The following is a 25,932-nucleotide window of genomic DNA, read 5'->3' as shown; positions in this document are numbered from 1 at the left end:
GTGTATGCGCTACATGCTTGGTGACTCAAAGTGATGCCACTGAGTGTGAAAGGTGACATAAGGCGATATGGAAGCTGTGGCAGTAGCAGCTGGTGGTGTGGGGCAGAGTCACCCTCCCAATACTGGTGGCCCAACAGTTTACAGAAATGGAGCTGGGGTGGCGGCAAAGTGGGGCTGTGTACCAGATGGGCTCTGCCGGTGCATCTGTCCAGTGCCTTTGCCCTCACCCTGACCTGCCTCATCCAAGCAAGGTGTAGAAATGTCTGTAGCGGGAAGGCTGCTCCCCGTGGCTCTCTGCTGCTCCACCCTCATGTTTCGTCCTTGCTTATTTTTTTAATTGTTATCTAATCTGCTTTTATAAATGTCTGCCATGTGAGTTCATGTCAATATGGAAAGAGGCAACTAATATGAAAAGCAGAATAAGAATGCGAAAAAAAGAAAGAAAGAACAGAGATATTTGCAGGCATAATTTTATTTATTTTTATTTTAACATTATATTGCAATCTGCCTTCAACATATGCAGATGGAAAGGTGGGGGTTAAATGATGATGATGATAATAATAATAATTCATAATATTTGACCTGGGCTTCATAAAGTATTCATTCTGTCTCTATAGGCTCACCTGTATTTGACAGTGTCAAAGGCAGGATCCATAGCTCTGGGGTTAGACCACATGCTTGGCTTGCACAAGACTCTTAATCTCAGTCTTGGGTTCGAACCCCATTGCAGGGGGTTGGACTGGATGACCTTTGGGATCCCTTCCAGCTCTATGAGTCTATGATTCTAAGGTTACTAGGTTCAATCCACGGGTCTTTCAGCAAAGAGAAAATAAGCTAGCAGGAGTGGGCTATATACGTGCTTTGTTTGAGTCACTGCAGGCCAGTGGTGGGTGGAGCCAGAGTCAGAAGTGGGCGGAGCCAGAGGCAAAGGTAGGTGGCTCAGTGGATGCCACTCTGCAGGCTGCGTTCAGGCATGCAAAAGTCAGGGAACCCTACAGCCCGCCTCTGCATCCAGGCAACTGAGGCAAGCAAGAAACATTCTGGCAGTTCAAGGTCACATTCCAGCCAGGCAAAGGCACTCTGTCAGCGAGAGGGGCTGTGCCCTAGTGAGGGCCCTGAGGTGGGGGATAGAGAGGTCTTTCAGCCTTTCTTTGTGTGCTATGTTCATTCTAGTTCTCTTGGGAAATTAAAGCTGTACTTCCTTGGGATGGAAGTACTATCGTACCCCGAAGAAACAAGAGTCTGGGGAATACTGTAGACATTTTTTTCCAGGTTTCCTTCAAAAAAGCTTTCCAAAGACCCATGCCATAACATGCCTATTGCTTCTCGAATTCCTTACATACACAACTGCTCCCCCTTATCCCCTTGAGACGCTGTCCTCCAATCGTGTTCATGCATAGAATATATACAGTACATTTTTCCTTCTGGAAGCTATGCAATGGAATGCGTTTGAGAAAGAAAGAAAGGGAAAGGAAAAAAAAAACACCCACGCGAAAGTAATCCTGTAATTTGACGCCAGGAAAAGCAAAACGGGGCAGCAACTTGATCTCCAGGGATGAGAGAAACTCCAATTAATGTTTAACGAGATAGGATGGTCCGATGGGATAATAGTGGCGTGATCCGGCACATCCACGCCCCAAAAAGATTTAGAGGAGCACATGGAAAGGCAAAGGGGAGGAGGGAAAGTCGAAGCGGCGAGAAAGAAGCGGGCGAGGGGGGTGTGCGCGCGCGCTGTGTGTGCAAGAGAGCTGTGGGATGCGATTCCCATTTGCTGATCCTTCGCCCGGTGCAACTGCCGCCGCGCCAAGGGCAGCTCGCGCCAGCAGCCCGCTGAGTGCAGGGCCCCGCCGGGTTCTAGGCTCCGCCCGCGCCGGGTTCTAGGCGTCGCGCGGCGCTCCAGAGCCGAGCCTTTCCGCGTGCGGCGGCTTCTTCTGGGTCTCTGCCGACTCCCGCGTTCTTCCCAAGCGGGGGACACGATGGGCGGCCGCTGCTTGCGCTCTCCGCTGCTGCTGCTGCTGTTCCTGCTGGGCGCGCTCTCTCCGGCTGCCGCCAACCTCGACGATCCGGACGAGGAGGACGACGACCTGGTGGCGTCCTTCGCCTTCGAGGAGGAGAGCCAGGCCGACTTGGGGAAATACCGGAGCGGGTCCGCCGCTTTCCATCGGAGCAATAAGGTGACCGTGGCGGAGAGGAGGACCAGAGGGACTCGGAAGGCTCCGGCTCTGGCTGGTGCCCTTGCTGCTTCTCTCCCACTCGCCTTGGGGTGGCCTGGAGGGGCACCTCCGTTCTCCGGGGCTCGGGATGTAGTTTGAGGAGTCTGGTCGTTCCAGACAGGCGGGGTTTGGGGGGCAGCGAGCGCAAAAGTAGCTTTACGCACTGCAATGGAGCTTATTATTTCATAAAATGTATATATTATGCCTCTTGACTGCCGAAAAAACACATCGAAGAGATTTCCCCCCCCAAAATAGATTGGGACCTTAGGCTGCAGTTGCCCGGGAGTATAAGCTCCAGCGAATTCCGTTGGACTTCTGAAGGGATTGGCAATATAAGGATTGCCCAAAGGACCCCTTAGAGGCCCCGGGTTCGCATTGCACAGATGCTCGTTCCTTTGCTTGCGGGCAGTCAGCACCTAGACCAGAGAGGATCTTGCCTGGCGCTGCCTTGCTCCCTGCCCTCTGGAACCCCCCCCCCTGCCCCACCTGAAGCCGAGTGTGCATTATTGGGAAGCTTTGCGTGCCTGCTTCCAACCCCAGCATCTGCGTGCAGGACTGGGAATGGTTCTCTGCGTGAAAACCCTGGAGGGCCGCTGCCCGTCCGTGCCGGCAACACTGAGCTAGAAGGGTCTGACTCAGTTTGAGGCGGCTTCTTAAATGGGCTGTGCTTTCTTGGGCGGGAAGGAAAATAATCTCTCTGCACATTGTCTCTTTGCACATGCCCCAGGCTGCTCTCATCATTATAGTCAGCTTCACTTGTTTCTGGGCAGGGCTCTGGCATTCAGAAACATTTCCATGGGAGGATCCTAGGTTGACTTGAAGCCCTGTTTCTGTGGCACTGCTTCCCCAACCCCGTCCCCTGTCTGGAAACTTGTTTTCCCCATTTGGAAGGATACTAATGCATGCTTTGGGATTTCTGCTGCCAAATTCAGACACCCGCGGTGGGTCAGGACCTGGGATGGGCTTATTATCATCATCATCATTCATGAAGCAAAGGCTGTTGTGGGAACAGGGACTCAATATCCCCCTCTCCTGTTATTTTGGATCTATTCTGTTTCCTTATGAAGTCACCCCTCTATCCTCTATGGAACTGTAATGCTCTCTTTTTTGGGGAGGGGGGTGTTGTCTCTTGAAGAAGGGACATTTGAAATGTTAGGTTCAGGCAGCAGGAGGAAGAGGCTTTGTGAAGCGTCCATTTTAGGAAATTTGGCCAGGCACCAGTCATATACTATTGTAACGTTGGACATGCCTTAAAGGCTTCCAGGATGTTTTGCAACGAATGCACACCTGTTGCATTTTGCCTTCACTCAGAACCTCCTCGTCTGCTGAAAGGTAGATCTGCCTATTAAGGTCTTGTGATCTGTGGTGACATGGCTTCTATTGGAACTATTCATTTTAAAAAATGCCTGCTTTGTCTTGCATGTGAGTTGAAAGATCTGGCATCCAGGGAGCGGTTGGGAAATGCAGGGGTTGTTCTCCTGGCACTCTGCGTTGTCTTGTCTTTCTTTTGTCTTTGGGGCACTTCTGAGCCTTGCCTCTTTTGATTGGATGCCTTTGTGCAGTCCACCTGCCTTGCAAGCTCCAGCCATGATAGAGAATATCTGCTGCCTTGGCTTGTGCTGTGCAGGGTGCACGGCTGACCTACCTCCTCTCAAGGGAGTGTCAGGAAGAGTCAAGGTGCTCTTGCAAATTCACTTCCCTGGCTTTTAGAGGTGGAGTCTGCCCAGCGATGAACCAGGTGGTATGGTCAATATAGGAAGCAGTGAGCAGTCAGCATCTGGATTTCCTAGATGTGTATGCAGGTCCCCCCCCCCCCCAAAAAAAAAGGGTCACTGGATTTTGGTTTTGGCTTCTTTTAAAAAAATCAGAACAGTGTAGGGGTGCGTGAAAAATGAAAAGAGAAAGGAACACAAATGGAGATTGCTAAAAGATGGGGGGGGCATCTGTATGTGATCAACGCAGGAGATCTATAATTGAATCTCTCGGCATCTTAAGAAGCACTTATAGGTGGGGTGGGGAAATGATTTGGATCAGGATTTAGTGCTGAAAGACCGGTTTTTAAACATTTTCCCCAGTTTAAATTTCCTCTGCCCAACGCTGCTACAGAGACGAGAGAAAGCACATCCAGTAATGGTTTATGTCTTCCACGCTCCACAGCTAATAGCAGCTTCTGGGAGGTGGGGATTTTAAATCACGGAAGCAGTGCAGAGAAGAAGCTCCCCGGCCCCAATTCACTCAGCATCCAACCCTGATCCAAATCGGAGGATGTGACTGCTTTTGAGCAAAGATGTTGGGAGGTCTGATTCTGGATCTCCCATGTCCCATTCATCTCAGCCCTGTGCGATTGACTAGAAGATGGGAGAATAATTTGCTGGATTCAGCAAGATTTGCTTCACAAAATTCCTGGTCCTTCCCCCTTTCTCATAGTTGCCTCTGACAGAATCAGCTTCCTTCTAAGGGGCAGATTATACATGACATGGTGATGTGTGCAACAAACTCCAAATTTTTTAAAAAATAAAAAGCAGATTTTTAGTAGAGGTGTGTGAGCTTGTGTTTGCGCAATCCTTTCTCTGCTGATCAGTTTCCTCATTCAAAATCTCTCCCTGCTCCTGCTATTTCTTACACAAAGTTCCATACGTTTATATCCATATCTGTGGGTGGAATTGCTAGGAGGGAGAGATTTTGAACTGGAAAAACGACCAGCACATCTTTCCTTCACTTTCAAAACCACATCAATTCTCAGTTGTCGTTCACTACGCAAATAAAGATTGTGCTGCTTTATGTGTGTGCGCTTAACAAGGTGTTGTTTGCTTCTTAAAGTGGCTGCGTTGAGCCAAAAAATGTTAAGTCAGAGGAGTAGTTGAGTGGAATCTGTTTCCTTTCCAGTAAGGTGTTAAATACAGTGGTGCAGTAGTTAATTTTGAAATGCAGGCCCTCTTCGTGACAGCACACCCACATCTCTTCTGAGGCTGTAAAGCCAAAATGATTTTTGGATAAATGCAGGGACCCCTTTCCAAGTTTTGCTTAATTTGCAGCCTGATGGAGAATTCTGGTGGACCTCTAAAGCTTGCTCGCTATTTTAATTAGCCATAATAGAGGGTGGTTGGTTATCTGGTCATTTTGTCTTTTAGAAAAGCTTTATTTGGTTGGCACGCAGAGGTCATTCCTGCTATGAAATTGGTGGTGCTTTGCTCCTTCTCTGCCACACCACTGGCTCACTTCATATGCATGTCAAAAGAAGTGAGCATGCAGAAGAGGCAGTGCCCAGTATGTGGGACTGGGAGCATAATCTCGCACTTTCTTAAGGGCACCAGAGCCCCACCCTGTGCTTGCGCCACCCCCCTAGTGGGGCACGTGCTTCTGCAAATCATCTACCGACTCTCTACTTCTGTTTTGTCTAAACGCAGGATTTGTGGCGCCTGCCAGGGCAATACATTGTGGTGCTTAAGGAGGAAACCCACAAATCTCAGACGTCAAGGACCGCCAAGCGCCTTCAGGCCAGAGCAGCCAGGCATGGCTACTTGACGAAAATCCTGCATATCTTTGAGGACCTGTTCCAGGGCTTTCTCGTGAAGATGAGTAGCGACGTGCTGCACATGGTAAGTCCCTCTTTCAGCATCGGGGCTGGGGAACTCAGGATCTCTCCAAACGTGGTTCAGTCCCAACCACCGTCAGCCCCAGCCAGCATGGCCTGTGGGCGGGGACAAGGAGAGTTATAGTCCATCACGGTGCTATCAGAAATGTCCAGAGTATGGAAGAAACTATTGTCAAAAGTATGCTTACAAGTTGGGAAAAGGCAGGCCCACCAGTCCTGTTGCCTCCCCTCATTTCCAAGTCAGTCTCCTATCTTCTCCTCCTAGTCCCTGACAGAGCCCAGCAGTATTTACAAGCACAATAGGTACTTATTTACGTTCAGATCTTGGCATGTCTCTCATCCAAGGCTCCCCTGGCTCTACAGTTTTATCAAATGCAGCATAAAATATACCTTGTGAGGTTCCACCAGTGGATTGGGTATTGTTGGCTCCCCACAGCTCCAAATAACTGCTCCAGAGGGTTGGAGACATTTGGAGAGGTGTAGGGGAGCTATACTGGGGGAAGTGGAGGGGGAGAAGGGGAGGACCCATGCTGCAAGTGAAAGTCTCTGCCCACGCCATGCCAAATGCCACCCAAACCCTGGGAGGGAGGGTCTTGAAGGCCATCTAGTTGAAACCTCCCTGCTAAGGATGGAGCAAGACTATCTTGTAAAAGATGGCTGTCTAGGCTGTGTTTGAATATATTTTGTGCAATGCCATATCAATAACAAATATAGATATTTTTAAGAAATCTGGCTAGTAAAAGCAAGGCACCATCATCTCAACAGCTGTTAACATCTGTAAAGGAAAAAAAAGGTTAAGAATTTGGCTTTTGAGGAACAGAATCTGCTGGGATCTTTTGCTTAGTTAAAACCAGCTGCATGTATACAGATGTTTCTTTTTCAAGTGAGATTTCTTTCAGTTTCAGACTCTTCTTTTGGTGCACTAAGCAGAATGCTTAAGTGTGCAGAAGGAAAAATTCCCAAAACACTTTGGGGGGCTAATACTTGTGCATCTGTCTGCTTTTTGTTTCTGGTTTTTGTCATCCCTACAGTTATTATTATTTTTTAATCATCTCTGTTGTATGAACTTTCACTAAGTCCCTATTCCCCATTGTGTGGGGCAATGATGTGGGTCTTCTGGCAATGTGCGACTGGCCGAAATCAACCAGGATCTACTGAGTGGTGTTTGAGTTGTTTTTAGTCCACAAAACTGAACAAGTACACCATGTGAATTCTGCTTGTTGTATAAATATCTCAAATTGTCTTTCCCATAACCAGTGGTGGGAAGGCTGTGTGGTTGTGTTGCTCTCTTGTCTTCCTGGGGCTGCGCATGGCCGCCGCTCATAGGCAGGGAGGGGGAGCAAGGCCGCAGGAGCTCAACATGGCGCAGGGGCAGAAGGAGCAGCTTGGCTTTGCTCTGCTCCCACACCATACTGAACGCCTCCTTCTCTCAGTGAGTGGCAGCGAGGCACAGAGTTGTGAAAACTGGGGGTCAATGTAGGCCGCCATCCCTGTGTAGCCTTAGCAACCGGTACTGCCGGTAGGCCAAGTGTAGTTGAACTAAAATATATGATTGGGGTAAGAATAAATAAATCAGGGAAGTGCACTTTTAAGAGCTTTGCTTGAAAAATGTGCTTTAGTTGGAATGCTTGAAAGTAAGTTAAGACATCACAACTCGGCAGCATGCTCTTCCTTTATATTGTTTAAATATTAAAGAGAACAAAAATGGAAGATACTGGAAGCTGGACTAGTTAACATTCCAATATTGGTACAGTAAGCGTCCAACATAAACTTGTGGGCATTCAGCTTTATGTGTGTGGTAAAAAAATAAAATAAAATTTAAAGGGAGGTGGTTCTGGGGTTATATGACCTTGGCAACCCCCCCTCCCCCTTTGAATTGGATAGCTCAGGCGGTAGAGCATGACTCTTAATCTCAGGCTCATGGGGTTGAGCCTCACAGTGAGTGAAAGATTCCCTTCCAACTCTACAAGTCTGTGTTTCTGTTTTCACTATATGTGACTTTGGCTTTCGGCGGTCTCCCTGGAAATAACCCTAACATAAGTTGTGGGCTTACTGTATGGCCAAAGACCTGTACGCGCGCGCACACACACACACACACACACACACACACATTCCCCCTTTGAAACCGAACAATTTGACTGGCATTGTACTCATTCCTTATTATGAAACAATGCATTTTTTAAAATGGATCTTTTTTTTCTGCAGAAAAATACTTAACTTGTTCACTGAATTTATTTCCTCCCCAAGGAGCCCCAGGGCTTCAGAAAGACATACAATTTGAAAGCAAAGCAAAAACATTCTAAAGCAGTTTAAATATTCTAAAAAATAGTAACAAAAAATCTAAAAGTTTCAGTTAAAAACGTTTGGTTAAAAAGCAGTTATAGTTAAAACATTCTAAAAGCAATTGCTTTAAAAGCGTTCTTCCATCCAGTGATCACAGCGTTGCCGGGAACGATATTCTTTTGCCACCAAACGATGCTTCCCAATTTCCCCAACAGCCCTTGAATGACTGTAGTGTGGTGTTTTGGCTCAGAGTGCTGGGTTTGTTATGGTGATGTGAATACCAGGTTCAGGTCCCTGCTCAGCCACAATGTTCTCTTGTTGGGCAGGAGTGCATGCTGTGTTGACTTTATGAGATTACGGCACGGCTAATGTTTTGACCTCCTTGGCAAGATACAAATAAGAAGCAGCTTTCCTGTTTGTCCCCATGGGAAGTGTTTGGGAGGTGTTTTGTGATGGCTTTCCCCCTTGCGTTCTGAGAAGGGCATATTTGCATGGACTCCTATGGCTTTTTACAGGACAACTGATAACCCAGTGGTCCTTTCCAAACATTTCATAATCTTACGATAAGGCAGGTGCCATTTGAGAAATCCAAAGTGATGCAAGACTCAGTGGAGGCAAATAGGTTTGCTTAATCACTTCCTAGCCGCTTACGATGCCAGATACGCTTCAGGCTGGTAGCTCTGTGAAAGTCGGCGAATCAGAGAACTTAAGAGCGTTGCAACGCTAAAGATGATGCCAGGTGTGCCGCTGCTCAGGGGAAATCATCTGATGCAGAATGCAAACACTCCTGGTTTGGCTTTTCTAAAACAACTCGTTGACACGGCTCTCTCTGCAGGGTTTTAGACACCCATGTGCAAGTTGCGACAGGTGCAGGGAAGAGCATCTCATGCCCTCTGTTTGGCTGTGCTTGCGGTCACAAAGGCTTGCCTGCACACGCATAAGGGAAGTGGAAGGGAAAATATTCAGGGGCGCTCACAGATGGATGTGTGTGCATGCATGCACATACCCAAAGAGAGAATGGGCGAGAGGATTAGAATTTGTGTGGGAGCACGAGAGAGACTGAGATTGTGTATGCATGTTTGGTGTATGTTTGTGGGGGGCAGCGGCCACAGAGTTAGCCTGCAGCAAGGAGATTCTCCCACAGTCCGTCAATGGTGTGCTTCCTGCATGCAGTAGATATTTACCAACAAAGGCCTCAAGCGCTCATTGCACACAGGAGAATTTATGACTTGCCGCTACAACAGTTTGAGCTGCTTTGAGAAAAAGAGGCTGGAAAGGCTCCCTAAATGGTGGCAAAGGGGAAATTAGCAAATATGAGCTAGATGTCAGACGTGGGAAGGAATTTTGTCAGACATTGGAATTGCTATTAGAATTATCCAGAACTGGAGGAGTATGTCTTTTTCATTTGTTAAGTACCCGCCGTAATGCTGAGTTCGATAATAGCTGCATAACTTGTAATGGTAATGACAAGAAAATTAAAAACAAAGGTATCAGAGATTATAAAATTAAGAGAATTGTAGAGCTGGGACCCCCCAAGGTCATCTAGTTCCGCCCCCTGCAATGCAGGAATCTTTTTGCCCAATGAAGGGAATGGACTCACAGAAACAGTTACGGGAGCAAGTGATATTGCTGGATGTCAGGCGTAGTTGAATACATACATGAAACAGAAGCCTGCACAATTTTGTAAGGAGGACATAGAGTGCATAGAGAAGAAGAGAAGTCTTTGGTCTCTGTCCTGCCATCTTTCTGGGTCTGAAGGGATTGGAGTCCAGCAACATCTGGAGGGCCAAAGGTTCCCCAGTCCTTCTCTCAGCCCCTCCACCTTGCCTGCTGCACTCCTATCCTTACCACCACCAACCTTTTCATTTTCCTCTCTCATCCCTACCCTTGCCCTAAATCTCCAGCACCTTCCCACCCTGCTAGGCTTCCTCATTCCAGCATGTCTCTTCATCTTCCTCAGTACCAGCCAGACTGGCTTCTGATTCCTGCAGGGAAGGAAGGCTCTGCTTATGCTTCCAAATGAATATGGAACAAGGTTGGATGGGCAGGTCACCACACAAGGCAGGGCCTTCTCAGTGGTGACACCCCAGTTCTCTTGAGATCAATTTGAGCCGCACTCATGGCTCCTCCAGTTCACCTGTTAAGCATTCATCCTGATTTGCTTGCACAAGGTTTACACAGAGGTTAGATTGTATCCAGTCTTTATTGAGCGTTCGTCCTGATCTGTTTGAGCCACCATCTGCATGTTAATCCTCTGTTGACCTACTTTTCGGTGCATTTCCCGGTCACTTTCGAAACCAGTTTCTTTTTAAAAGTGGATTTGTTGCTCCAGGGCACTAATTGTATAAATCTGAATTTCCAGATGCTCTCTGATTGATGGGGAGGAGCTGCAGGGAGAAGAGGAAATTACACAAATGGCCTCTCTCCACATTCCGTTAGATGATTTTGGACTCCACCTCCCCTTAGCCCCAGCCAACATGGCCACTGCTCAGGGTGATGGGAGTTGTAGTCCAGCAACATCTGAAGGCCCACAGATCCCCCATTCCTGTTATATGCTCTGTATACTTTTAGGAGAAGAGTAGGATGATGGCGATGATATTTCTTGCATGACTTGCACCGTTCTTCCCGTGTCGTCTTTTGTGCAGGCTTTGAGACTACCACATGTGGATTATATAGAAGAAGACTCCTATGTGTTTGCTCAGAGCATTCCCTGGAACCTGGGCCGGATTGTCCCTGTGCAAGACGGATCTACTGAATATAATCCTCCCAGTAGGTGATATTCCCATTCAACCATGTGTGCATGAGATGCCAAATATCTATGGAGTCAACAACAAAATCCTATGCAGAGGGATGGCGCTACCTATCACTGATTGCTTGGTCTGCCACTATGTGGTTCACATGGGACTGCATTCCATGGGTGTGGGGCCACCACCAATAAGGCCCTGTTTCACATGCTTGCTGCTCTTACAGCCCTATTTGGGCCTGAGACTGTCACATGACAATAGCGAGACCAGCTCCGGATCCAGTGGATCTCAGGCTGGCTTAGTCCTGCCCCTCTTTTCCCCAGGAGAACTCCATCTGGGGGCTTTCTGCTGGCGAATAACTTGCCAGCTTGCCTCTCATCCCCATGCTTGGCAGCTGATGCAGGGCTGGGCTGAGCCAGTGGAGATGAGCAGAGGAACACCCAACCCGGCTTGGTGTGAGGGTTGCTTTGAATTGCTCTGCATGTATTCTTTTTGCAACATAGTTTTTATTCATTTCCTTCTCTAAACTGTTCAACATGATTGCATTGGGATACATCTTTGTTTACTTTAGAGCATATGACATGCAACAATGACATGAAATTTAAAATGGAAATAAAACAACCATAAGTACTCAGGTAAACGTTTCTGAATCTATTAACAAAGTTGTGTCAAAATGGAGACCTTCAGGTGACAAGCAACTATAATTTAAATAGCGAAGTAGACTGACTCACCCCCACCCCAATTTCCGCTTTCTGAAGATTGCAAATCTGGCCTTAACGACACAGAAACAGAGCAGCCAACTCACTTGTATTGCCTTTGATCACCAGAATAGAAGGGATAATCGTGTTAAGTCCAATCTTCCGTTTCCTTTCCTGCCTGCTCCGTACAAGACAAAATTGGAGCAGCTCCCTTTATAAATTGCTTGCGCAAGATAAACCTCATTGTATATTGGCATGCTGGGATGCTGCGTTGAGGGCAATGCCTTCACTACCTCTTGGCGTCACTGACTAACTGTCTCTTTTTAGACAGGGGCGACCTGGTTGAAGTTTATCTGCTGGACACTGGGGTCCAGAGCAACCACCGAGAGATCGAGGGCAGAGTGTTCATGACTGAATTTGAGAACGTCCCAGAAGAAGATGGGACTCGCTTCCACCGACAGGTATGCCAGCTCTGCTTCGTGAGCGATGACGACTTTCTTGCCACCTTCCCCTTTGGCCAGTGACGTTGCTAGAACCCTACGTTTATTATGATGGCTCAACCCTGAAACCTTTAGTCCTTGGAGGAGATTTGTGGGATTAAGCACTAGTTACGGTGTTTCTGTGGGAGCAGCATGTGTAATTCAATCTGTCAGTTTCTTCAGGCCCGCTTTTTTGTTATGTTGAAAAGGGATGCTCGCAACTGTACCGCTGGGAAGTGGGTGAGTTCTTAACAGACACTCACTATTGTGGGTGCTGAATGTGCTTCTGTGCATCCCAGTGAGATGCCATTTGTGGACAGACCTGACTGCAGCCAGATTCCCTCTGACCAATATGTTGGAGTCCTAGCCTTCCCATTGGGTCTCTTCCTCTCCTCCAGGGCGGAACGGCCTCTTAAGGTGGTTTCAGATATGTACATTGCATGGCGATTTCCAGATTGAATGGCACAATTGCGGTGGAAATCTGTGCACATGCTCAGTGCCATCTTAAGAGGCCTAAAGCCAGCGAGATAAGGTCCAGGGCAGCATTTTTCAAATAAAATTGAACCAAAATTTTCATACCAACTAATTTTTGCGCTGCAGTTTGACACCTGAGGCTGGGCTTTCATCCTGCCTCTGTGGGTTGAATTGAGGGGAAAGCCCACAGAAGGGGTCTGGTGGAAGCTGACTTTTCAACCCTGATGGCCTCCACCCCAGAAAAGCCACTCCTTTGGGTTGGGGTACCTTGTTGAATGGGGTGGGATGTGATGCTGATAATAATAATAATAATAATAATAATAATAATAATAATAATAATATTTATACTCCTCCTATCTGGCTAGGTTTCCCTAGCCACTCTGGGTGGCTTCCAACAAAACACTAAAATACAATAACCTATTAAACATTAAAAGCTTCCCTGAAAAGGGCTGCCTTCAGATGTTGTTCTTCTCTTTGACATTTGGTGGGAGGGCGTTCCACAGGGCGGGTGCCACTACCGAGAAGGCCCTCTGCCTGGTTCCCTGTAACTTCACTTCTCGCAGTGAGGGAACCGCCAGAAGGCCCTCGGTGCTGGACCTCAGTGTCTGGGCAGAATGGTGGGGGTGGAGACGCTCCTTCAGGTGCAGTGGGCTCAGGAGGAAGGAGCCAGTCCTCGCAAATTGAGCAGAAGCACCTTACAGGAGCTACCTCCACCTGACTTCTGAGGATCCTCCCTTAGCCCTTTACACCAGAGCCTACTCCATTCAGCAGGGTCCCCTTTCTCTAGGGAGAGGTTTTGGGGGAGGGGCTGTCAAAAGGTGGGCAGAGTGTGAAAGCCAGCTTCAGCCAGCCCCCTTCTTCAGGCTTCCCCCTTGAGCCAACCCCATGGATTCTTCAGTCACAGTGAGGCTTTTGTTAGGCATTATCAATCAACGTTTTTGTGCTTTGCTGAGTTATTGTCGCATCTGAAAGGCCCCATGTGCTCTTGTCATGCTTTCACCGTATGTGTATGGCAGGGGAGGCCCTGTAACATTCATGACTTGCTTTTTAACGTGAGCTGTCATGCCGACAACTTGTTCCCTTATTCCGTTGCTGAATTCCTCATAAAAACGTGTTACTGTGTTTGGCGGCACCACTGGGATGGTGTTTTCTTGAAGCGGGAAGTGTCAGTTGAGCAAGTAGGCCAGAGGCAGTTCAGCTGCTTTTTATCTGTAATGGCAATCACGCCTTATGTGAAGGATCATGGGGCTTCCAACCTCTCATATTTGCGGCACAACCTGGATCTGCTTAAAGCCCCTAATCTTTTTCTCAGCCTCTGCAGCCCCCCCTCGATTTAGCATGTTAGTAATGGGGAGGGAGAGCAGTCAGTTCTTCACAAGATGAGGGAAAAGGGTTCGGTTGTTTTTGTCTAGCGAAGGGGTGAATAATGGGGCCGTTGGACAGCATAGAATTTCAAGATAGCTTTGAAAGTATGAAATTATGGCTCCAGTCATGCCTACCCTTTTACATTGGGAGCATTTATTCTTCTCTCCCTGCGCCTTCCAATAATGGTAGCATTTAATCAATTCCTGTCCTGAATTATGTCTTCACGTCACCCCGACATTCTACCATTGCTCTTTTTCCAAATACAGTGGTACCTTGGGTTACATACGCTTCAGGTTACAGGCGCTTCAAGTTACAGACTCCGCTAACCCAGAAATAGTACCTCGGGTTAAGAAGTTTGCTTCAGGATGAGAACAGAAATTGCGCGGTGGCGGTGGGAGGCCCCATTAGCTAAAGTGGTACCTCAGGTTAAGAACAGTTTCAGGTTAAGAACAGACCTCCGGAACGAATTAAGTTCTTAACCCGAGGTACCACTGTAGTTTTCAGTAAAAATTAATTTAGAATTCTGTAATATAATTCAGTACTTCACATTCTTTGGGTTCCTCTTTTTCCTCATGTCTGTTGAAGGCAACGGAACCACTTGGTTCTTTAGCCACGCAGAGGCCGCAGGGTGGTTTTAGACCCGAGGATGTGAAGGATTGCCATTCATGGTGTGCGCGAGGGGGCAGAAGCAGGTGATAAATGGCGAACTTTATGCTTTGTGGCAGGCCAGCAAGTGTGACAGCCACGGGACCCACATGGCTGGCGTTGTGAGTGGGAGGGATGCCGGCATCGCCAAAGGAGCCAGCGTGAGCAGCCTCCGAGTCCTCAACTGCCAGGGGAAGGGCACTGTGAGTGGCACTCTGATGGGTGAGTAAGCAGCAGCTGTTCGTCAAGGGGGAGCGGAACTATGGAGTCCAATCTGTCAAATCCCAGCCAGACTTTGGATGTTGCTGATCCACCGCCGCCTGGGGGAGGAGCCTGTTAGGTTGAATGGATATTCAGTCCAGTTCTTATGAACTCAGCTCTCGCTTTGTTTGGCCCCCCAGTCAGGTTTAAAAACAAAAGGGGGAGAGAGAGAGAATGCGGTCAAAATCTAATTTATATTGAGAGACGGAGCTTATTTTGTGGTTTCATATTTGAGGACCCCAAAGGAGAAATACTTACGGATTTAGTGGAAGTATGTTGACCTCCACAGCCCACTTTAATGGTTGCATGGACCTGTCAGCTGGACTCTAGCCCAAGAAAGTTTCTGCCATAACAAATGTTTGTCTTTCAAGTCCCACAAAAGTCTTCTGGGGTTTTTTTTTGTTTTGTGCTATCAAGGGCTGACCCTTTGGTCCATTGCACTTGCATGGTTCCTAACTTTAAAACAAACAAGACGTTTTCTTCTCCTTCCTTTTCTGCATAGTAGGACAGGTGTGTGTACAAAAATCTCCTTTCCCTCTTTCACATGTGCTCTACTGGTTTGTCTCCCCAGCTCAGAAACAGGGCAAAGCACACACTGTGAAGAGTCGTGCCTTGTGCTCTCTCTTTTGAGCAAGACAGCTCAGCTGCCCATTTCCTTTTTTTCACATGACAGGATTGGAGTTCATTAAGAAGACCCTGGATATCCAGCCCTACAGCCCTCTGGTTGTCTTGCTTCCCTTGGCTGGTGGCTACAGCCACATCCTGAACACGGCCTGCCGCCTGATGGTCCGGATGGGGGTGGTGATCATCGCTGCAGCGGGCAACTACAAGGAAGATGCTTGCTTGTATTCACCGGCATCAGAACCAGAGGTACGTGAGAGGGTTAGCTTGCTCCCTTGTTCTAGGCCCGTAGTAAAGTAGCCCAGTAATTATTTGTGGTGCCCCAAGGAAGCTTCCAAATTATCGCATCACGGGTACATCTTTCACATGGTTGTAAACACAGCGCTCTTCCATTGAGACAGTTTGCCGCACGGACCTGCCACTCACCCACTGTGCGGTTGCCAAGTACTGACTGGTGCACACACCTGGGCTAGCCTACCTGCCATTTGATGGAATATTAGCACTCCAGGGCAAGGCATGGAAAGATGGGCGACTGCTGCCACCTGCATCCTCCAAACCAAGGACTGGGCAGCTTACAGATGGAGAAAGATTCAGTTGCTGCCCTAGAACATGCTGCGGATATCTTGGCCAAGCCACAGGTTCCTTTCTGCGACTACATTGACTCCAGATATAAAGTGGGGGAGGCTGGCACTTAGCCTTGTGGGTTGTGATTCTCAGAGCAGGGTCTATACCACAGCCCACTTATAGAGTTGGCTGAAGAGGAACGTTCAAATTAACTGGGATCTCTAGTGACATTTTGGGGAAAAGATGGTTTGGGGAGGAAAGTAGCCATTAAAAACACACATGCTAATATTTTCTGGAGTCTCTGGTCACATCCACACCATGCTCTCTCCCTATAGCACTATTATACCACTTGATGATAACAGTCGTGGAGAATCCTGAAAACTTGTTCGGGTGCTGGGAGTTGTAGCTCTGTGAGGTCAGCACCCTTCACAAGCCACGGTTCTCAGGAATCTTTGGGGGAAGCCACAACTGTTGAAGCAGCGTAAGAATGCTCTAAACCAGAGGTCGGCAATCTAAGGCCTATGAGCTGCCACCGAACCAATCCGCCCACTCGGCAAGTCCCCATGCGCTGTGCTAAACCAGAGCAGCGCAGCGTGGGGACTCTTCCGCAGCGCTGGGAATCACTTCTGGGCATGCCCAGACGCTGAAAATTGCTTCTGCACAGGCACGGTTTTCGGCGTCTGGGCATGCGCAGAAGCGATTTCTGGCACCGCGGACATGCACAGACGTGATTTCCGGCGTTGCGCTGCGCCAGCCCAGCCCACGGAGGATCTCGCGGGAGTGATCCGGCCTATGCCCAGTAAGCCTGGCCACCCCTGCTCTAAACACCTGGGGTGGACAGGACCTCTTCCTGGTGTTTCTGGGTGTTTCCCCATCAACGTTGCACCCTGTGCTTGTGCTGTTTAAATATACACTAGAGTTTAAAGGTAGGTTTGACAGTGGAACTAATTACTCAGGCCAATTGGCAGTGGGATGTCTCTTGCAGAGGCCAGACAGTCCATCTGCTGGAGGTTTCCTGCATTTGATGGCTTCTGCCATCTAAGACCCTCTGTGCCTCTAGGAGTTTGCCTTTCTTCTTTGCTCCACGCCAGCCATGATTAGGTCTCGTGTTGTCATAGGTTATCACGGTGGGGGCCACCAATGTTCAGGACCAGCCTGCTTCCATGGGCTCCTTGGGGACCAACTTTGGCCGTTGTGTGGACGTTTTCGCCCCTGGAGACGATATCATCGGTGCCTCCAGCGACTGCACGACTTGCTTCACCTCGCAGAGCGGGACATCCCAAGCAGCTGCGCATGTGGCAGGTAAAGACCTTATGGCAGAATTTGTGTGACTGCTGCACGGCTCCCAGCAGGGTCGAACTCACGGAATCGCTCTGTGTCTCTGGTCACACCCACTCCAAACATTTAAAGCACATGGCTTCCCCCAAGGAATCCTCTGTAGTTTGTCAAGGATGCTGGGAATTGTAGCTCTGTGTGAGAGGTGAACCGTGGTTCCTATAATTTTTTGTGTGTGGGCGGGGGGAGCTGTGTGCTTTAAATGTGTGTTAAACGTGCTTCAAATGGCCTGGTGCAGATGTGATCTTTGAATTTGTCGTTTTGAGCCTCCCATTCTCAATGGTGAAAGGGAAATATTTTCTCCCGCCTCATTTTCTCTATCTCATCAAGCAGTCAAAACCCTAACACAGAACAGTGAATTAATGAAAGTTTTCCTCATAGTGGCCCCCATCACTCAGGACTGGATGCAATTACAGATATGCCTCCACTTCTGCAGCTTCATGATTCATCGATGGCTGTTTTCCATATAGATAGCCCCCCCCCCCGTCCCACATATTAAGCACATGCATGATGGCAGGAGGAGGATTGCACTAGCTAATAACAATAACAACAATAATTTATTTTTTATACCCCACCCTTCTGGCTGGGTTTCCCCAGCCACTCTGGGCGGCTTCCAACAAAATATTAAAATACAATAGGCTGCCTTCAGATGTCTTCTAAAAGTCTGGTAGTTGTTGTTCTCTTTGACATCTGGTGGGAGGGCGTTCCACAGGGTGGGTGCCACTACTGGGAAGGCCCTCTGCCAGTGCCCTGGATGTAAATGCGCCCGCTGGATTCATCCCACATTTGGCAGTAGTGTGAAAGGGACCCTATGTACATAGGGCGTCTCCATGGGTCTAAGCCTAGTTTCAAGACTAAATCAGCCTTGGTTGACCTGATGGATTACCTTTATCATGAGATAGTGGGAGGGCAACCTTGTTACTCATACTCAGTCTCTCAGCTGCCTTTGGAAAGGTTGGCCATGGTCTCCTCCTAGATGGACCAATTGGGGTGTGTGTGTGTGTGTTGGAGGCTCTATATTGCAGTGGTTCTGTTCTTACCTGTGTGTTCAAGCCTGGAAAGTAACATCAGGGGAAGTGCTTTTTGGCCTGGTCCTAATGCTATGGAGCTCAATAGGGAGCCATTTTGTCCCCAATGCTATTTAACATCAATATGAAGCTGTTGGGAGTGCTCATTAGGGGTTTTGGAGCACACTGCCGCCAGTATGTTGACGACCCACAGCTCTGTTTCTTCATAACATCTAAAAATAGGAGGGGCTGTGCAAGCCCTGGACCGGCACCTCAATGCAATGGTGGACTTGATGAGGGCTGATGCACTGAATTTGAATCCTGGGAAGACAGGGTGGATAGGTGGTTCCATGTCTGGAAGATAGGGCCGTTGCCTGTTATGGTTGGGATTGCACTCTAAAGGAGCAGGTACACAGCTTGAGGGTTCTCCCAAGTATGTATTTGTCATTTCAAACCCGTTAGAGCACGGGTTCTGAAACTTAGGTCTCTGGCTGGTTTTGGACTACAGCTGCCATCATCCCTGGACACTGCTCCTACTAGCTAGGGTTGATGGGAGTTGTAGTCCAAAAACAGCTGGAGACCCAAGTTTCAGAAACCCTGCATTAGAGGATACATCTTTGTGCTATTACAGCCTCTGTAACGAGAGAGGAAAACCGGGATATAAATTTCCTAAATAATAAATAAGCAAGTGACCTCTGTGGTTATAGGTGTGCCTTTTACCGGCTTCATCCAGTACACAAGCTAACAGCTGTATCTGGATCGGGTCAGCCTAGCCACTGTAGTTCACGAATTGGTAATCTCGAGACTGTATTTCTGCAATATGCTGCATGTAGGACTGCCCTTGGGCCTAGTCCAGAAATTCCTGCTGGTGCAGAATGGAGGCAGATGGCCGACTGCATGTGGCACCTCTGCTAAAACATCTGCATTGGCTACCCACATGCTTCCAGGCATGTTACAGAGAGCCCTGACTGGACTCAGCTGGAAGCTGAGCATGCCGTGTTGCTGGTCCCATCCTGTGGAACACTCCTCGAGTTGGTTAGGCTTTCAAATTTTGAAGACCTGTGCATCTGCTTAATTTTTGGGGTTATCAGCCAGTCATTTTCACGATTATTTTGAAAGGGTTTTTAATGGTGTTTCATATTGCATGGTGGGCATTTTGTTGCCTGATATTTTACGAGATGGGTGGCAGCATATAAATACTTTGATAAATAACAAGTAAGTAGCTGGGAAGCTGCCCTGTGGCCCATCAGATCCTCAGTGTCTGAAAGCTGTGGCCTTGGCAGGGCACATCCATGTGAAATGACAGCCTGACCTTTACGCCACAGAATGTTTTCCCGGCGTGTGCACATGCGCATGCTCTCGCCCTCCCCCGCTCCTCAGGCTCATTTGGCAGCTTTGTGCGGCTGCAGCTGGGAATGCCAGCGTGTGTGTCATGGTCTGATAGTGACATGCCTCGTGGGCTGTTGGGCCGAAGGCTGAATGCATCGAAGAGTTAACTGCTGCCAACACATTTCCTTACTAAATGGTTCTGTGCATCGTGGAGGGCGCCTGTGGCTAGTGTAAAAACAGATATTTTTAAGAAATGAAATATGCAGCTTGAAGGGGAGGAAAGGAAAAGGCATTTACTTAACGCAGAAATAACCCCTCCGATTAGGCTATACTGGAGGAAAGGAGTTCCAGATGGCTGAATAATTTGTATTCTGAATTATCGGCAGAAGTAAACGTCCAAGAACAACAAAGCAATTTGCAGATTAGAAGGTGGTTCTTGCTGTTTGCTTTATCCTGACCAAGACCACCTGGGTGTGTGCACCATTCCGTTCCATGGAGAAACTGGCTCTTCCATCCATTGAAGTGAATGGGGAAGCTCTTTAGAGTAAAGCAGTGCACCCATCAGAGAACCCCTCTGCCCACAGTGAATGTATGTGTTGGGCCAAGTATCTTCTGTGGGGCCTTTCTAAAAAAGCAGACATTTGCCTGTGTTTGCCTCTTGTTCTCTCTCTTTGGCAAGAGCATCAGACTCAGTTAAGTAGCCTGGATGTCTAACAGACTACAGGGTACAATCCAGCCAAAGTTAAGCACTTTTATGTCTCATTGAGGTCAATGGGAGAGATTCAAGCACGTGCCCAGATGAGTGGAAGAGCAACGTGAATTCCATCTAAACAGCTGCGCACACAGAGAGCCAAAACACAGCGCGCGCGCGCACACACACACACACTTATATGATAACAGAAAACAGAAAAAGATAATCACCCAATCTACTTGTATATATATATACACACACATACACAGCCGCTGCCAAATAATGCAGAGTAATATGCACGTTTCCATAGGAATTGCAGCCATGCTTCTGAACTCCAACCCTGACCTGTCCATCTCTGAGTTGAGGCAGAAGCTGATCCACTTCTCCAGAAAAAACCTCATCAATGAGGCTTGGTTTCCAGAAGACCAGAGGCTACTAACTCCAAACAGGGTAGCTGGGCTTCCCTCCAAACTGGTAGCAGGTGAGTGATCCTTATTCTCGTTGGCTTCATGCTTTAGTAGAAGAGCTTTGACAGGCCATGACAAGGGTCCATTTGACAATCCCCTCCCCTCCCCCTGCCTTCCAAAATGCCACTTTTCCAGCTCAACTTTTGACTGGTTCCGAAGCACCTCCCTGAGATGGGTCTTGTGAATGCGCGTGTGTTCTCCAGTTGGCTGGACCAGGGAAAGAGCTGCACTCTGTGGGGCACTGCTAGGCACCTCTAATGGCCATGAGCCACTTCCTTTCAGATGAGCAGCTGTACTGTCGTTCCGTGTGGTCTTCCCTGTCGGGGTCAACCAGCAAGTCGATAGCTGCCGCCCGCTGCAACAGCAACGAAGAAATGTTCAGCTGCTCAAGCTTATCGAAGAATGGCAAGCGGCGAGGCGAGCGCATGGAGGTGATGTTCTGTGGGGGGCGAGGCTACGTTTTGGAGTTGCTGTTTTACATGCAGACACAAGCTTTTCAGTGGGTTATGGAGGCTTGCTGGCACTTCCCTGTGTCTCACTGCTGTGCTTTCCAAATTCCAGGATTACGGAGGCAAGAAGGAGTGCGTAGCTCATAATCGATTTGGGGGCCAAGGCGTCTATGCCATTGCCAGGTGCTGCATTTGGCCCAAAGACGACTGCCAGGTTCATGCCCACTCGCAGACTGCAGAGGGCACGGCACTGCAGAGTGTCAGCTGCACCAAGGACGGCCATGTATTGACAGGTATGTGATGACAGCTATGATGGATGCAATCCATATTGTCGTACCAAAGCATCTTTCCCACGTGGGCTCTGTGTTGCCAAGGAAGGTTCTGTGCAGGGAAGAGGACTCCCTTACTGGACCCAGACTTATGTGGCCAATAATGTGTTGTGGCACACTTGCAGATCTTGTAGTTTGATGCAGCCACAGCCCCATCAGCATTGTACTGTGTGGGTTGGGATGGGCTTTCCCACCTGCCATCTTGGGACCACTGTGTGACATTTGCAAGCAACTCTTTCTGAGCTTGCATAGTTTGCACAATTAATAACTACCGGTAATGAAAATGGAACAGTTTATAAGTACAGTCGTACCTTGGATCCTAAACGCCTTGGTACTTGGACATTTTGGCTCCCGAATGCTGCAAACCTGGAAGTGAGTATTCCAGTTTGCGAACCTTCTTTGGAACCGGAACGTCCGACGGGGCTTCTGATTGGCTGCAGGAGCTTCCTGCAGCTAATCAGAAGCACCACTGAGGTTTCCGAACGTTTTGGAAGTTGAACGGACTTCCAGAATGGATTCCATTCGACTTCCAAGGTACAACTGTATTTGCACTTGGGGAATTCTTCAAAGCTGGATAGAATTTATTTGGAAATTGACTAACACCTTTCTCTAAACTCACACAAGCAGAGTTTATTTTTTTTAAAGCAGCGGGAAAGTCAAGTACTGGTCAAGGATCCTTAAAACAGCATGTAAACCTATTGCATGGTCATGGCAACATCCGCACACATTGCTTATGCATGCACAATGCCCATGAGCAGTACAGTGCATGCACACCCAAGTGGGCAAAACAGCTTGTGGAAACAGGCCTTTCAGTAGGTCTGAACAGACAAGGCTGTATCCCACACTACTGCTTGGTCTTTTCAAGGACAGCAAATTGGGTGATTTGGGTTTATATTTGGGTTCTTGCAAACAACATGTGGTAGGATGATGATGTGAATTGGAGTGGGTGGGGACAGACAATGGGATGTGGTGCTGATGCAGAAACCTCTTCCATACCCCAGCTAATTTCTGACCTGCAATATAAACCAAAGCAAACAGAACAAACAAAAATGGAGATTCCCAATGTGAACATTCCAAATCAACTTGTACCCATGATTGCATTCATCTACACACACCCGTGTCACTGAGCACATACCCTAATATGATCTAAACTGGCAGGTTGCAGCTCTCATTCTCTGGCTGGAGATTTCAGTGACAGCATCAGACCTGAACTGGGGACAGAAAGCCATCGTGACCAGTGTGTTGGCCAGGCAGGTGCAACCGTGCATGCTTCCTGCTGCCATGCGCCCAGCCTAGAGTGCAAGGTGCAGGAATACTCTTCTCTGGAGTACACAGCAAAGGTATGTGGGTGTCGTTCCTTTAGGGCATGAGTCACCAACCATTGTGGGTCCGTGGGCTCATTTGCAACCTGGAGAAGCATGCACCCCACAACTTACTCTGCTGGCTATGACAGCCAGCTTCTTTCAAGCCTAACTTCAACCTCTGGCAGAGTTTAATCACTTTTGGGCCTCAAGTGGAGGCCACTTGCCATATGATTACTGGAATTTGCTCCATGCCCAAGCTGACTAAGAGACCACAAGACCCTTCTGCACAATGATCTTGTGGTCTTTTAGCTGCAAGTCCATTTCTTTGGGCAGGGATACTTGAACCAGGCGCAGTGGCAGCAGGGTTGTGGGATTCTCTGTATAAGAGGCTGCAAAGGAGAATGAATAGACTTATTTGGGGATGCCACCTTTGGGGCTGCCTTATCTAGAGGTTTCATCTTTGTCGGTGTTGACTAACCTTGCCTTCTCCATCACAGGTGATGGTGACTTGCGATGATGGCTGGACTTTGACAGGATGCAGTGCCCAGTCCCATGGCCCCAACACACTTGGGGCGTATTCTGTGGACAACACGTGCGTTGTCCTGAGCAGCCTAAGGGGCAAAGGAGCAGCAGCTCTGGCCATCTGTTGCAGAAAGAGACTCTTGGAAGATAAGCATGGTTCCAATTATAAGTGACAGACCTGTTTCCACCCCACCCTTTACTATCTATCCCTGGAACTACTGTGTTAAGACCACACCCCCATAACATCACCCTAGTGAAGAAGATATTCTTCCAGGTGGGACTCTAGAAAGCATTTGGGGTGACCTTAGTAGAATGCTCCGAGTTTACCAGTTTGCCAATAGTACCACCATCTTCACTATGGGGAGATGGTTCTAGTGATGCCCTCTCAGTAATGCCAATTGAGATGCATCCACAGAATGATGTTGACAGTAGGTTAGTCAATACTTCCCCTATCTGCCTTTTATATGTATGGCCAGCCACTTCCAGCCCTTTAGGATGTGTGACAGCATCGGCTCCTTCCAAGTTTCTTCTTGTCCCAAAACTGCAGGGTAGCCAACCATACTCATTGATGTGAACCACCCAGAGTGGTTTCATGAAAACAGCATGGATTGGGCAGTGCTCTGGGCTCAAAGTGACATTAATGCACATACATGCATTCACTTAATGTGTTTGACTTCTATGATTTTTGAAGAACTGTTCAGTATTTCTTCAAAAGCTGGGGATAAAGAAGAAGAATGGGAGCTTTGGAGGGGACAACAGGTTTTTGTGGGACCTCAACCCCTTCATGGTGTCTGAGGTGTAACCAGCAACTCCCCTTTTGCAGTAATTAGCAGCTTTTGAACTAAATGTTGAGTATCCCCCTTAAGACATTTAATCTGGTAGCTGAAGCAGGATTTTGGATGGATATAATCAACTAAGTAACTGCATGAGAGCTTATGCAGTGGGACTGCCCCTCCTCCATATGTGCCCTGTGGTGCCCCCAAATCTACTGCAGAGGGCTGAGGGAACTCTCAGAAGAGATATAGGGTGCAGGGCAGGGGGGAAGGCGGCCCCATTATGCAAACGGAAGCTGTTCCACTCGCGCAATAAGTTTCCTAAGACTCCATGTCGTGCATTGTATGCTCAGCTTCTCCCCCTCAAAGGGGTCATTCCTTGTTTTAAAAAACCATTTACTATGTTAATAGCATTGTACCTATCAGGCCAGTCTTGTTTTGTAAACGTTTTGTTTTCACCTTCTCTCCCCACCAAACATGGCTAACAAGGTTACTTGTCCAAGACAGAGTAGGAAAATAAGGTTAGTCCAGAAGACCCTCTCCTGGGATTCTTAAGCCATAACCTTTTACAGGAGGGAAGGGGAGCCTGTGGTCCTCCAGTTGTTGCTGGACCTACAACCCCCATCTTTCCTGACCACTGGCCATGCAACTGGGGAGTCTTGGGAGGTCCACAGGTCCCCCACCCCTGCCTAAGCACAGAGAAAAAGTTCCAGTGCCTAAAAATTCTCTCCTGTGTTAAGGCTGAGGGATCTCAGTATCTTGCTGTGGTTTAGCAAAGATTGGGGGAGTCGTCATGCCCATGGAGGGGCAGCATTCAGCTCATACCAACACACCCCTGCATTCCTTCAATATTTCAAGTTCTAAAGTGCCTTACAGACCCCATTTGCAATAATTAACAGAGAGCCTTGCAAATTTAAAACCCTCCTCCCTGAAAACAGGGAGTGGTCAGGATGACTTCTGATGCTGCCTTCTAACCTAGAAATGCCCCATCTACAAGGGCTGTTTACTGTGATCCCATGTTAAGGCGGCCATATTTAATTGGCCACTGTTGCCCCTACCTGTAATTGCGGAAGGCACTGCAAAAGTCATCAGCCGAGGTAGAGGGAACAGTTCAGATTTCATTGTTGGCCCCCAAGAATACTACTGAGTTGTTGAAGAACATTTCTTTAGATAAAAGTACCCAAAGCACTTAAGATTCAGGAGACCATGAACTATTATTGGCCATAAACCACACATGAGATACTGTGAAGTCAAGCACACTGTCAGCAATTTAGGCCAAATAGTTTGGTTTACTGATAAAGCACTTGGTAGCTACAATTTTAATTTTTGTTTTAAGCAGGCACAAGTCCTTCCCTCCTTTGGGTTTTTAGTCAAGTTTCCCAACTGCTTACATAATCAAAACTTTATCTGTTGATGTATGTTGAAATAGTATGTTAAAAGTACTCTGACAGACCAATCCTTCCCTGTTTTCTCAGAAGTGAGGCCTACTTTCCAGGTAAGTCTGCATAGGGCTGCAGTCTAAACAGCTTTTTCGTGAGTAATGTAGACAGCATGTTATACTTTGTAAGTGTTTTTGAACTAACACACATATTAACTACTGTAATTGATAGGTGCTTAATGTAAAGAAAAGCTTTCCTCGTGCTGTGGGTTTTACATTTTTATCTGGAAACTATTTATTCTGTTTTATATAAAACATTTTATAATGCCATCTTTTTTTGGAATAAACTTTCATATGAATTTTCTTGGGAACGCATAACTGTGTAGCCTCCGCTTAAGCAGAATAT

At 47.8% G+C, this 25,932-nt stretch overlaps 1 protein-coding gene across 1 annotated transcript; it reads left to right on the top strand.

The window, feature by feature from the left end:
* Positions 1–1,496: 1,496 nt before the first annotated feature.
* On the top strand, positions 1,497–25,904 carry PCSK9 (proprotein convertase subtilisin/kexin type 9). The gene is made up of 12 exons (XM_028733355.2): positions 1,497–2,174; positions 5,621–5,812; positions 10,737–10,860; positions 11,861–11,994; positions 14,577–14,718; positions 15,431–15,627; positions 17,061–17,244; positions 20,615–20,785; positions 21,054–21,202; positions 21,333–21,513; positions 22,708–22,889; positions 23,351–25,904. Exons 1-12 carry the CDS (start codon positions 1,977–1,979, stop codon positions 23,546–23,548), a joined length of 2,052 nt encoding a protein of 683 aa, XP_028589188.2. The 5' UTR covers positions 1,497–1,976; the 3' UTR covers positions 23,549–25,904.
* Positions 25,905–25,932: the final 28 nt, after the last annotated feature.

Source organism: Podarcis muralis, chromosome 5 (genome assembly GCF_964188315.1).
Source record: "Podarcis muralis chromosome 5, rPodMur119.hap1.1, whole genome shotgun sequence".
Taxonomy (NCBI): Eukaryota; Metazoa; Chordata; class Lepidosauria; order Squamata; family Lacertidae; genus Podarcis; species Podarcis muralis.
This window is presented reverse-complemented; position numbering and strand designations above follow the sequence as displayed.